This window comes from Falco biarmicus, chromosome 2, assembly GCF_023638135.1.
Source record: "Falco biarmicus isolate bFalBia1 chromosome 2, bFalBia1.pri, whole genome shotgun sequence".
NCBI lineage: Eukaryota > Metazoa > Chordata > Aves > Falconiformes > Falconidae > Falco > Falco biarmicus.
The window spans coordinates 18,047,867-18,060,849 of NC_079289.1; the positions used below are offsets into that span (position 1 = coordinate 18,047,867).

A 12,983-nucleotide genomic window follows, 5' to 3' on the forward strand; every position below is an offset into this window, starting at 1 on the left:
TGCCTTTTTGTTTTTCGCCTCACTTGTGGGCTAGTCTTGGAGTACCTGACAATAAAAAGGAGGAACTGTTTTGGGAGCATACCAACTGTGGCCTGACATTCAGTCTCAGGGATCACGTTGGAGCCACTCCAGCATCCTTATTGGGTGTTTTGTTTAAAAACACCTTTCTCCCATCTATGTAGTTTCAATTTCAGATGCTTGGCACTATTTTGTTGGGGTTTTTTTCCTCGGCAAAACCACTTCTAGTGGTCTGTGCTATGCATTGATGTAGCTGTGGCTCCTATGGTAGGGATGTATTTTGCTTCTCCATGGAAGAATGCTCAGGCAGAGAGATTAACGGACAGGACCAAAACCAAGAAAAGCAGTTATACAAGGTACTGTCTCCCAGCTCCCTATATCACGTTGCTAACCCACTCACAGTTAACTGATGTCTTCAGAAGGTGCATAAGGAAGAAAGGCTGTTTCTGTAACAAATGGTTATTTAGGACTGTGTACAACTGGCTATCAATTTCACAAACATAGGCGTTATTCCTTAGTGTATACACCATCTGTCACATAAGCCCATATTGTGTACTTGCGTCTGAGTCTGCCAAAAGTGAACTGAGAAGTTTCCTAGAACCCCAAAATTTTGATGCTGCTGGGATCAGCAAGAGCTCCTGTGGCCAGTTCGGGTTTGTACTGAAGACAAACAGAGTTTTTGTCACTGACTTTTTTTTTTTTTCCTTTTTTCAGTAGTCTTATTTGTATATTTAAAACCAAAAATAAACCCCTACCTTTCATTGTCCTCCAGGATGCTTCAGGTATTGAGACTTGTCTATGGTGTAGCAACAATTTGTTACTGCACTCATAAGATTTGCATGATCAGGTGGCGTGCAGGTGGTAGGAATTGGGCACCTTACTATAAAGCAGTCCTGTGGTCCTGGAAAATGTAGTTCTCTTCCATAACTCTGGTAGGCAGTTATAAGAGCAAGTCTCATACTCCCTCTCCCACTCTGCTTTCACAAAGCCACATCCATATCAACATTGGCTTGGTTGTGTGCCAGCAAACAGGTTGTACCTCTGAAACACTAAGATCAATGTGGGGTTTGTTAAATTTGGGCTTGCTAGGCCTTCATGCTGTCAGTGTTAAGGCAGCGTGAGGAGAACAGATGGATTGAAGGAGGAAAAGAGGAGTTCTTGCTGAACCATTTGAGGAAGGGAGCAGAGAAAGGAAGCTCCCAGAAGAAGATACGGAAAACAGGACATACCCTATGCACAAATTAAGAAAAGGCCATGCAATCTACCACAACTATTTGGTGGGGGACCACAACAATATCTCCAAGGATCTGAGATAGTCTTGTTCTTCCTTGAGTCTTGTCTGACCTGACAACCTATGGTGTTTTGGGTCAGGGCTTGTTGGTTTTATACATAATCTTTGGAGTCTTTAGGCACCTATGTGAACAAGATGCCCTAGAACTGCTGGATTGAGGTTTCCTTTTGGAAGGGAAAAGTGTTTCAGCAGTGTTGTTTGTTTTTTTAATACTATAGACTGTTTTAGCTGGAGTGGCTTTTATTCCTAACTCTCCTTTATTTATTCTGTTGTAGGGATTATTTGAAATTCTGGGGGGTACTTTTTCTTCCAGCGGTGGAAATTGAGTGGTGCAGCATGAGCAAGGGAGTGCTCTTGTGCATCTTGAGCATCAGCTAACATCATACACAAACCAAGCAATTCAGGACTAGATCTAAAGTGTGAAAGATGGGAGAAAGATTGTGGTCACCATTCAGTTCAAGAAACAACCAACCAACCAAATAAAAAAAAAAATCGCCAAAAAAAACCAAAGCCAAAAATCCACCACTGAAAACAGCCAGCCCACTGAACCTGGAGAAAGTTTTGGTCTGCACATCAGGTTACTATCTCAAGGATGAGAACAGTTCATATTAGTGATTTATTATGGGTGTATCTGATGCAAGTGTTCTGGAAACTTGTTTTATTTATCTTCTTTTATAAATATTTTTTTTAACTATCACTTTACACTTATGAGGTAAAGGGTAGGACCATAAAAAATGTATGCCCCACTATTCTAAGCAGAAAGAGAAGCTGAAGGAAGACTTTCAGTGTTGCATTACATTAGGAATAAGTGTGTTACGGCAATGCTGTCAATCATCCTGTCCTAGTTTGTATTCTTTCTTGCTTTGCTTTGTTCTTCTCCCTTCTTGGTAATGGTGTGTCAGGAACAGTTTCTAATGGTCTTCATGTCTCTTCTTTCTCATCTCTTCCCATATTGTCTTTTCCCCTCTTTCCAGTTTTCTGCTATCAAATCTTTGCCAGCATGCTTTTTTTGTCTGAAACTGGGCACCTAAAAGAAAGCAAACACCTGGTAGGACTGAGCAGGAAGTGGCAGAGGGAAGGAGAGCACCATGGCACCTCACATTTCCCTTGCCACTGACTTCTCCTACTTGGTTGAGAAAGGGCATCTTGTGCAATCACCCCATAAGGATGGTTCCTGGACCATGCCTGAAAGTGTATTTCATAAGTCTTGCTTACTAGCTGGTATAACTTGTTTGCCCTTCAAAACATTCTTTCCTTTTTTACCTTTTGTAGATCTTCATCACCTTCTCCTTTCGCTTCATCCTGTTAGAGGGGTGTTTGTGTTGCTGCATCCCTCCTTGCTATGGATGTCCCTGTCACCAAGCTCTATCCTAGCTTGCTTTCTCCACTACTTACAGAAGCAGTGCTAGATTTTGGTGCTGCTTGGAGTTAGCTTAAGCTACAAAAGTGTGAAGTGAATCTTAATACAGTCACTTTTACAGTTGTTCACAACTCTTCTTAATGGAAGCTAAAATTTGATAAGATGCCTGTGACTTCCAAGTTGAAGAGTCTACTGGTAGCTGCTGGTGTATAGGCCTGTCTGAACAACAGCTTTGGGAAGATACCCCTAAAGTGATATTTATTTTTTTAACCATCTTGCTGTTCAAAACATTTCCCTAAAGAAGGGCTTAAACCTGTTTCAACCAAAGCATGGAGTTTGCAATATTTATTGCAGAAACTTAAGGAAACTTTTGCTTCCATGAGCAAATAGATTATTTCTTCCACTTCTCCTCACCCCAGACATTGGTAAAATCAGAGCAACCTACCCTGTGCAGATTCTTCTGGGAAGCAAGTGCATAACCAGAGCTTCCAGCAAGGTCATGTACTTGGAGCTGTCCTGGTTTCCTGCCTCTTGGGATGCAGAGCATCTCGCTGAGCAGCAAGCAGGAGATAAAATAGTAGGCCATGAGGTTTGCAAAAAATCTGCAGTGGGATTTTTAGTCCTCTTCTCTGCAGATTAAGTATGTTGCTCATTTATTGTGGTCCCTCAGCAGACTGCAGGACTGCAGGCAGCTAACAGCTGGTGCATAACGCTTTCTATAGGATGCTTACAGTTTCTCAAATGTGGAACTTCACGACACTATCTGACTGGCTTACTGCATGGGAGGCCCTTGTCCTTGAGTCCTGTCTTAGGGGAAGAGCATGTCTGTAAAATTACAGAAGGACATACAGAAGCTCTCATGTATCCCACTCTTGCTTGTCTAGCTCAGAGAGCTCTGTGGAAAAGTTGTTGATTGCATGCCAAAGTAATCTGGATGCAGTGACAGGAAAACTAGGCAACACATGGAGCAATTTTCTGTTAGATCAGTATGAATGGTGTCTAATCTTCACCAAGTTCCTGGGTAAATAAATTGTTTTATGCTCCTCTAGCTTGAAAGCTTTGTTTGGCCTTTGTCTTGACACCTCTAGTGTCCTTAATTATTTTTTTTTGTCAGTTAACAAAAAAAATATGAAAGTCTTTAGTTCTACATGCTTTCAGGCTGTTGCTCAGCGTGAGGTTGTATTGATCTGACAGCTGAATTAACTCTGTGTGGTCCAAGCAAATATAAAAGATGTTGGAAAGGCAGTGGAAAAGAAAGAGCAAGCATCTCTGTTGTAATTCTATTGAGACTGCAGGTCTCTGTGACCCATTGTTAGGATGATGTTCCTCCCTTGCAAACTGCTGCATGTCAGGAATTGGTAGGGCTCTAAAGCAAATCTAGACTTCAGTTAATTTTGGTGACAAGTTAATACTTCATCTTTGCCTTTTCTCTTATAACCTCCTATCATCTAGGTGATGAGATGGAAACTAAGAAGGGAAGACAAAACAAACAGTTTCAGTCGTTCACTTTTGGAAAGAGTAATTTTGGGGTTTTTTCTATGGAGCTTCTGTGGAGCATTAAGTCTGGGAGCTAACCAGGCAGTATCTTTGGATTTTATGCATCCAGTCTTATAGGATTTATTCTAAACCTGAAGGAATGTTGCTACCAAGTGTGATGTTTCATTTAGAACAGACTTCCTTGCGCTACAAGCTGTTGTGTAGTGTATCTGGAAACAGGTCAAGTAGGCCAGAAACATTGCACCACAAACCATGTAGAACACATGAGCTGCCCAGATGGTGATGCTGTTCTCTTGGGTGTATTCATCAGTGGTCAAGCGAAAGTTCATGAGAAGTGGCTAAAAATTACGCTTTTTTATAATGCATCAAGTGGTTGGAGGGAAGCTGCTGTGGGTTGAAGGCTTTTTTCAAAAATGAGACTTCAGTTTCAGCTGAGGTATCATCTACTTGGGTCTTTTCTGGATAAAATACACTTTCCTCAATAAGAAAAGTAAGCTTATTAAGGATGGAAACATAGACAGAGACAGTACTTGAATAGTTTAATTCCTGTTCAAGTTAAGCATCTGATTACATTTCTAGAAGTTCACAGTACTCTGGGGTGTGGAGAGCTTCCTCTTCTTTTTAACTTTGTATTTAGTATTAGAAATAGAATGTACCCAGTGAAGTCTTCACCAGTGACCTGACGTGACTTCATATAATTTTGTCCTCAACATCTTTCAACATTGTAGTAGAGCAGAGCTGATAGAAATTGGTAAAAGTAGATTATAGCTACAGTTCTACATGCAAAATATGCCTGTATGTGTTACGTACGTATACATTTCCTTTGTTGAATTTCTGGGATTTATCTTGCTTCAAACACAGGTACATAACCATAGCCTTTTTCTTTTAAAGGGCAGAGATCAGGAATAAACCGTGGAAATGTTTCTACAATGCTGAGTTTTGGTTTGATGTTTTCTTCATCAAACTGGGTTACGGCTCAACAAAAATCTACTGAGGAGCTGCAGCGTGTAGGCTGAACTGGATGGTGTTAGAGGTAATTTGGCATGTGAGACTTAATGAGTTAAGTTCTCTTAAACCCAAATGCAGTCCTATGTGACTGTCTTACAGGTTTTGTAAGATCCTCTTGATGCTTGCTTGTTTCTGTCTTGTCTGTGATGCTGTTTACCACTTTAAAGGGGCAGTAATGGACTGAAGTGAAGCGCTAAGTTAGGACTACAGAATTAGACACTTTCAAAGCACTGTTCTGTGGCTTGGAAGAAAGGGGTTTTTTGTGCTTTCCCACTCCCCCAGCTCTGTTGTGATTTTAAACTTTTATTCAGGGCTCTTTCTCTGTATTGCTTAATTGTGTTGTATGTGCTCATGCTCACAGGCTTTTTTAGACAGGACTAAAATTCGATGATTTTTGACTTCATACCTAGCCTTTCCCTCACTCCCCTAGTGAGACAGAGAAACCTAAAATGTCAATGTGATGGAGATTAGGAGAGGGGAGAAAAATCTTATTACCTGTGACAGTGTGACTGAAGTCAGGTCTTGCTTATTAGCTTCATCAATCAAGTGTGACATTTTGTTCCAAGACTTTCTTCTAAAGAATGCTTAAAATTTAATATAGGCTTGTCTTGGGCACATGGAAACGAAAATACCTTTCTGTACTGAGACAGGAAACTGAGCTCACAAAAACAAGCACCCGCTGTTGATCTTTGAGGTGGGTCCTTCCAGGGGCTGTACCTGTTGGTGTCAGGCACAACTGCTTCTGAGCCATGCAGAGTGCTTTTGAACTCCATGGAACTGAGGTTTGAAGCAATCTGTTCCTGAGAGCCTTTTCCCAAGGATGTGTTCTGAGTTGGAGAGGTCTATGCACTGTTCTTCCTATAACATTCAAAGAACTTAAGCAACTATGTTGTAATTGAGATGGTCAAAGATTCTCTGTTTTTACTGTGTTTTTCAATATGTTTTGAAGTTACTTTTATTCCAGCTTTGGGCATGAATGCAAGTTGGAAGGTGCAAGTAAGTATATGTCTGTTCTGTGGGATAGCTTGATAAACAAGACTTGCTGAGAATGTGTGGCTTCACCAAACTGAGGTCCTGGAGTTGTTGGGGTTTTATGTGTATTTGGGGGTTTTGTGTGTTATATTGATACTGGCAGGACTCTTGTGCACTCTTATTCTTGATTTTTAGGTCGCTTAAAATGACTTGTTTATGGTCAAATGGAGTGGTCAGGAGAGATGAGGTAGAGGGAGTAATCTTGTTCCATCCTCAGGCTAAGCTTGTTTCATGGAAAATATTACAAATTAGAGAGGATCATAGTGAGAGGTTGGTAGCTCTTAAACTAATAAAATAGCAAGGACTTGAGCTCCCTGTATGTTATATAGAGTACTCTGAGTATAACTCGGGGTATCTGAGATTGCTTCCCCCACAGTCACTCTTATGGGGAAGAGAATCAAAGGCTGGAAGGGACCTCAGAAGGTCTTCACCCCAACCTCACAGCAGGGTCAGATCTGAGGTCAGGTTTCTCAGGGCTTCATTCATTTGGGGCTTGAAACATCAAAGGATGGAGTCTGCATAATCTGTCTGGACAACCTGTGCCACTGCCTGACTTTCCTCTTGGGGGGGAAAAATTTTTCCCCATCTAGGCTGAACCTCTTCTGTTTAAGTTTATGCATGTTGTTTTTCACCTTCCTGCCCTGTACCGCTATGAAGAGTCCATCAAAGACTTCTCAATGTCCTCCCTCTAGGCTCTGGAAGTGCTGCTAGGTCTCCCAAAGCTGTCTCTGCCCTGAGCTGAACAAGCCTGTCTCCCCTAGCCTCTCCCTCATCACCTGTGGCCTTTGATTAACTCTCTACGGTTTATTGGTGTCTTTTGTGTATTGCTTGGGCCCAAACTAAAGAGTGTGTAAATGTGGTCCAAAGAGTGCTGGGCAGAGGAAGATAATCCCTTCCTTCAATCTACTTATTGGCTCTGCTTGTGTTCACACAGCCTGGGGTGCTGTTGTCTGTCTTTGCATACCACCAGCTTGCAGCCAGCTTGCTATCCACCAGGACCTCAAGGGACATTTCATAATGTGTATCAGCTATTCTTCCCCCTTCTAATTCTAGTTATTGCAGATTAGTGTTCAGGATAGAGAAGCATCAATATTCCCATCAGCAAAAAAAAAAAAATAAAATAAAAGAACGTAGGGTAGCAAAACACTTCTGATGATATAAGGCTCAGATTTTTGTCCCTCACAAATAAGTACACGTAGGCTTTTGAGGTGAATGAGGGATAAGAAGTGGCAACCCAGGATGCTACTGAAAAGTTGCAATCTGAAATCAATTTTATCGTGGTAGTGGCATTCAGCTCAAAAGCACCTACTCTGAAAGTAAAACAACTAAACCTAAAAATAAATGAATTATCCCCCCCCGCACTCATGATGACTGTTGCAATTACTGCCTGCTATTTCAAACATACGTCCTTTTTTTATTTTTTTGTGAGGAGGAAAGTTTGGATGAACTGTCATCTAATGATCCACCTAAACAAAGTCTTATATTCAGCCTGCTCATCTTAATGGTTCTGATTTTGCCTCTTCAGCATAGCTACTTTTTCTTTATAATTAGAATACAAACCTTCTAAAATGTTTACAACATGCCAGGTGAGCCATTAGCTTACAAGACAAACATTGGGAAGAAAACTAGTTTGGTTTTATATTTTACTCTGCAAATATCGTGATTTCTATTAAATAACACAACTTTTTCACTCAGGTGTATCTGCAGGTCTCTTGAAGACAAACAAAGCAAACCCTCTGTTTCAGATAGAGGCGACTTTTAAGGCTTACTCTTGACTTCTTTTAGCCTCCAGCAATTGTTCACCTTTCACATTGATGCATGTTTTGCTATACTATGTAAAGGATCATAGAGTCACAGGAATTGAAATAGTTAACATTTGTTTATTTAGGGAAAGCTTCATTTCTGTTTTGAGACAGATCTTGCATGGTTTTGCTGTTCTATGTGATAATAGTAGTACTGCTTCTCTTCCAAGAAAAGCTGGAGCTAGTTTTAGGAAGGGAAACTCCTGTCTAGTTGAAGATAAACTGGATGAAACAATTGGCAGTGAATGGGTATGTGGGTGTGGTGTTGGAGGGAGGAGGATGTTGATTTGTGGAAGTGGTGTGGTGTAGGATAAAATCCTGCAAGCTGAGAAACTTGAGTGTATGGGAGATCCAAATCTCATCCTTGCTCTGTCACCCTCAGTCTTGGAGCCTTAGAACATGAGTTGTTTCATGCCAAAGAGCAAACTTTTTACATAAGGCCAAGGGGTTTTCAGTAGTGGAACTGTGTTGTTGGCTTAAGCTACTTCTAGGGAATTAATGAAGGATGGCTAACAAGGTCAAACCTACTTGTCTTTAGGCTTGCTCCAACTGCATGACTTAAAATCAGAAAGGGCTGAAAAGCTGCTGACAAAAGGAGAAGAGGGGAAGTTTTCTTGCAGGTTTCTTGTTGAGAAAACGTGAATGTGTATAGCTTAAAGCTGAAGCATTTTCTTAGTCTGCAGAAAAACACAGCTGCAAGTTCACATTAGTGAAACTATGTAAAAGCACAAACTCGGGCTCCTCAGTGGTGGGTGGGTGCTGTGGCCAACAGGCTGGTCCCCACTGGATACCTGCTGGCTCTGAGTGTCCTGCTAAGAGTCTAGTATTTTCCGACAGAAGCGCAGGAAGTTGAGTCTTCAGAAACTTGTATTTCAGTCTCCCCAAGTCCATAACTGCTGTCAGCTTCTCAGCTAAATTGTGTACTTGTTGTGCTTGCTCTTTCAAAAAGCTTACAAACATTCGTTACCCTGATTATCTATCACTTGTAGAAAACTCACATATGTGTGTTCTTTTCCTGCAAGTGGACCTTAAAGCCTTCCTGATCTGCAGATGTCCAACTTGCTAAGGAAACTCTTTCCTTAAGAAGACAAGCGGTCAAGTCCCTCTCCCTAGCCACAAATGCTTTTGTTTTTTCTTTTTCTCAGCACATGTAATGGCAATTGACTGAAACGTTTTGGGCAAACTCTGAAGTGGTGTTCATGCAATCCAAAGCTATATAGCTGCTCTTGTTCACTGAGATGCTGTAACAACTTTACTGGAAGATAGAGTACTCATTTATTTTGTATGGAATTTTATTTCTTTTTTTCATTTAAATCTATTTTGAGAGCAAAAGAGATTGGCAGAAATTAGGTCTTGTGGCTCTACAGGTTTATGCATAGTTGAATTTAGCTGTGAATTGTGGTAACAGTCTTTTTGAAGAGTTTAAAGGCTGTTTTCTTCACAGAAAATCTTTACTGATTTCCCCTGGAGGAATTCAGTAGAGGTATATGGAAATGGGGGAATGCTGCCTGCCAGTCCTACTTGTTTGAAGATGACCGTAAACTCTCACCTTCTGATTTGGCTTCCCAATCTAGCCTAGATGTCAATAACTTTGTCGTGTGTGTGTCCTCGTAAGTGAATTATTGCAAGAATTGCAGAGCATGGCATCAGTTTCTATCCCTGTACTTAGCAGATGACAGCGTTTACAAAGCCTGTCTGCCAGACATTAAACTTTTTACCTTACGAACGAAGACAGCAGCATAGGCTTTCTGTGCTTTTGTTTGTGCTGGAAGTCTTGCCTCTAGGCCTTGAAATCTTCTTGGTAGAGTCAGGTGGAATTTGATTGTCTTGTGTTCCAGTGGAGGAAACTGCTTTTGAGGCCATAGACTTTCTGTGGACCTGGTTATTGTCTGGGCCTGTGCTGTCGGGACTCGCTGTTGAAGCCTGCAGGGTGAACTGTTCCTCTCTAAGCTGGAGAACTTTGATGTTGCCTTCTGTGGCATCAGGACTTCAGCTGTAAAGTTTCTTTGGTGACTTCCCCACCCTGCCCCCTTTCAATTAAAAGGGAGAAAGCAAGGAGAATTATTCTTGTAATTCCAAGGGTGTGCTCATAAAGAGATTCAAAATTGGCACTTTTAACCACTTGTCATGCTTGTGGTGTCACTTAGTTATGTTTTTTTCTGTGTAACCAATGACGTTCCTTTGAGTTTATCTTTCTGGGTAGAAGGCAAGGGTTTATGAACAGCAATGTTGACTTCTTAAAATACAGGGGTTTAAACAGTCTAATTTTTAATGAGTATTCAAAACAAATTTATAATTGGCTATAGCTGGTAGCTGTTCTTGAAGGGCAAGTATCTTGAAGCTCCTACCATGCCACATTTGGGTAAGCCAGTTCTGGAGTTCAGGCAAGTGGAATTTCTCTTCTCTTTAAAGCAGTAGTAAAAAAGCAGCATCATTTTCAGCAAAAGCCTTGATCAGAATCAAGGAGCTGACCTCAGAGGCTGGGGCTGGCACATACTTTCAGAGGAGGTTGATTTGACAGCTCCTGGCACTTCTGGTGTATTCTTTACACTGTTGCCCTTACAGGTCAAATACTGTGGTGAAGCTTCCTTTGCTCACATTGATGCTAAAAAGCTGAGACTCGGCTGTGAGAATCTTTCACAAACTGTATCTTTAGAACAGCAAATTATTAGACTGGAGAAATGGGAGCAGGTTACATCCCCTCCAGTTTTTGCCTATCTCCTATGTTTGCTGTCACTGAAGACCTATCAAAGGCTGCAGCAGGAAGCGTTAGGAGCCTGCCTACTCCAGTTCATTAATGAACCGGAGTTGGATATTAGCATCTCTCTGCCCTTGCAAGCAGGCGTCACTGCAGTCAGCACCAATTACAGCTGTATTCAGGGGACAGTAACATGATTCAGCCAGTCAAAAACAATATAAATGAATGAAGCTTCCACTGTTCGGGGATTATGTATTTTTAGCAAGATGTATGTGATGTAATCCAACAAGATAGCTGCATTTTTCTAAACTTGTTCTGTTCCTGTCAGCAGGCAACAGCATGATATAAAACTCACAAGTTACAAAAGGGAAAGAATATGAGAACACGGTAGGGTGAGAAGGTTTTTATCTCTTCAGTGTTGATAGGCCCTGTGAAAGAAAATAGATTTGAGGTTCTCTAGATCTATAACTTTGTGACCAAAGAGGCTAGTTATTTAAGGCCTTCAGGTGCTTTTCAGCATGCTGCATGCAATGCTAATAATAAAAAAAAAAAACAACCCGGGCTCTTAAATGGTCTCTTAACAGCATAGCTTTCACTCAGGCCTGTGTGTGTTTGTACTAGTATAGAGCTTGAAAGTGTGATCTTGTTGCCTTTGTCTTGGATTAAGCTGTCCCACTAGCAGGTGTGTAGTGGTATCCTGTTTTCTGGCAGCAAGTAAAGATGTTTTGTTGCCTTTTGCAGCAAATGAAGTACAGTAATCTGAGAAGTCTACATCTCTTAGTCAAATATCACTTGTTTGTGAATACTCCATCTTAGAAACCTGAAGTAAGGGGGTGGTGACTGGGGAGAGTCTGCAGTGCCTGGGCAGGGTTATATTTATGATGTTTCTTCCTGTTCCTCTCCTCTACTGGAGCTAGATGGTAATCATAATGAATATTAACTGTAGGACACCAGATGTCAGGACAGATGGGCAACCTGGTCAACTGTATCTATTTTAGGACCTCATGTGTCATTTAATAAAGCTGGTCACCAGGAAAATTGATTACCTGACATCTACTGTAGTGAATTAAATCAGAACCCACTAGTAGCTCTTTGCTTAGGTACTACTTTTACCCAAGGTCTCTAAGCACTGTTGCAAATTCTGGGGGACAGAGGGCTTCTAACAGTAGTGAGCCTAGTGTCTCTTCAAACTGCTGCTTGGAAGCTGCTGTGAACCAGACATGTGTTTGAAGAACACAAGAAGTATTTGAAACTGTCTAGATTTTTCTTCAAGTTTTCTCACTTATTTCTGTACTCTTATTCAAATTTTTACTTCTCAGAAAAGAGACAAGGGTAGTACAGTCTGGTCAAAGTATATGCTCAGGCTGAGGAGTGCGGACAAATTATGTTGGTTTTTTTCAGTCTGTTTTTATTGACATAAGATTCCTTAACATCTTTGCTATGAATTTCCATAGATGTTTGTTTCAAAAATAATTTAGAAAACTGAAGTAACTTTTCTTTTTTCCCCTGTTAGTAAATACATCTCAATTCTATTTTTACAGCACTGATATCACCTGGAAAGAAGACGTCATCGGTGATCAACAGGGTACGACTCCAGCAACATAAACCAAACCATCACCATGAAACACTTCCTGAGGTAACTGTTCTGTATTTTTTTCAAAAGTGTTACATTATTCTAATTACTTCTGTGCGGCAGTCAGTTAAGTGATTCAGTGGTTACCGGTAGTACAGAACGTGGTGTAAACTAGTTTGCTTTCTGTTCACCTAGATTTTGCTATTTAATTAAAACTTTTATTTTAACATTTCCTTTCCAGTTCTTTATAGAAGTAGAGAATGTGGGAATTGTCTTGTGGGATTGGAGTAGTGATGTATCAAATCACTTGTGCCTGATAAATCAGGGGAAAAATAGCAGAAATAGTAACATACAATAGCACTTGAAAAATGTTGGGTGGTTTTTTTCCCCATTCTTGTCTGCTGTCTGGATTTTTGGAGTGTTATTTGTGAAAGTGCAAAAGGGGACATGCTTGGTGAAAATGTGAAAATGTTTTTGAAGCTGATCGTACTCAATTTGGGGAGAAAAGCCTATTCCTTGCTCCTATGTATGACTTGCAGCTCTTTCTGTATAAACTAGGGATAGAATGAGGGATTTGCAGACAACAGCTGTAGGTGCAGAGAGCTCATGTTGTCTTGGTTCTATAGTCAGTGGAGAGAGTTGAGCACTCCTAGAATAACAATACAGATCAAGAGCTTAATTTGTCTATAAACCAAAGAAATCAT

At 40.8% G+C, this 12,983-nt stretch overlaps 1 protein-coding gene across 8 annotated transcripts in view; it reads left to right on the top strand.

Annotated features, from left to right (window-relative positions):
• Nucleotides 1–12,983, top strand: part of ELMOD1 (ELMO domain containing 1) — a 64,522-nt gene that overhangs the window by 14,956 nt on the left and 36,583 nt on the right. For all 8 annotated transcript variants that reach the window (XM_056327657.1, XM_056327654.1, XM_056327656.1 and 5 more), the window contains one exon: nt 12,248–12,342. Coding sequence is in view for 6 of the 8 variants with exons in the window: in XM_056327654.1 (XP_056183629.1) it covers nt 12,326–12,342 (17 nt within the window). In the remaining 2 variants the exon portion in view is untranslated. The remainder of the gene's footprint in view (nt 1–12,247; nt 12,343–12,983) is intronic.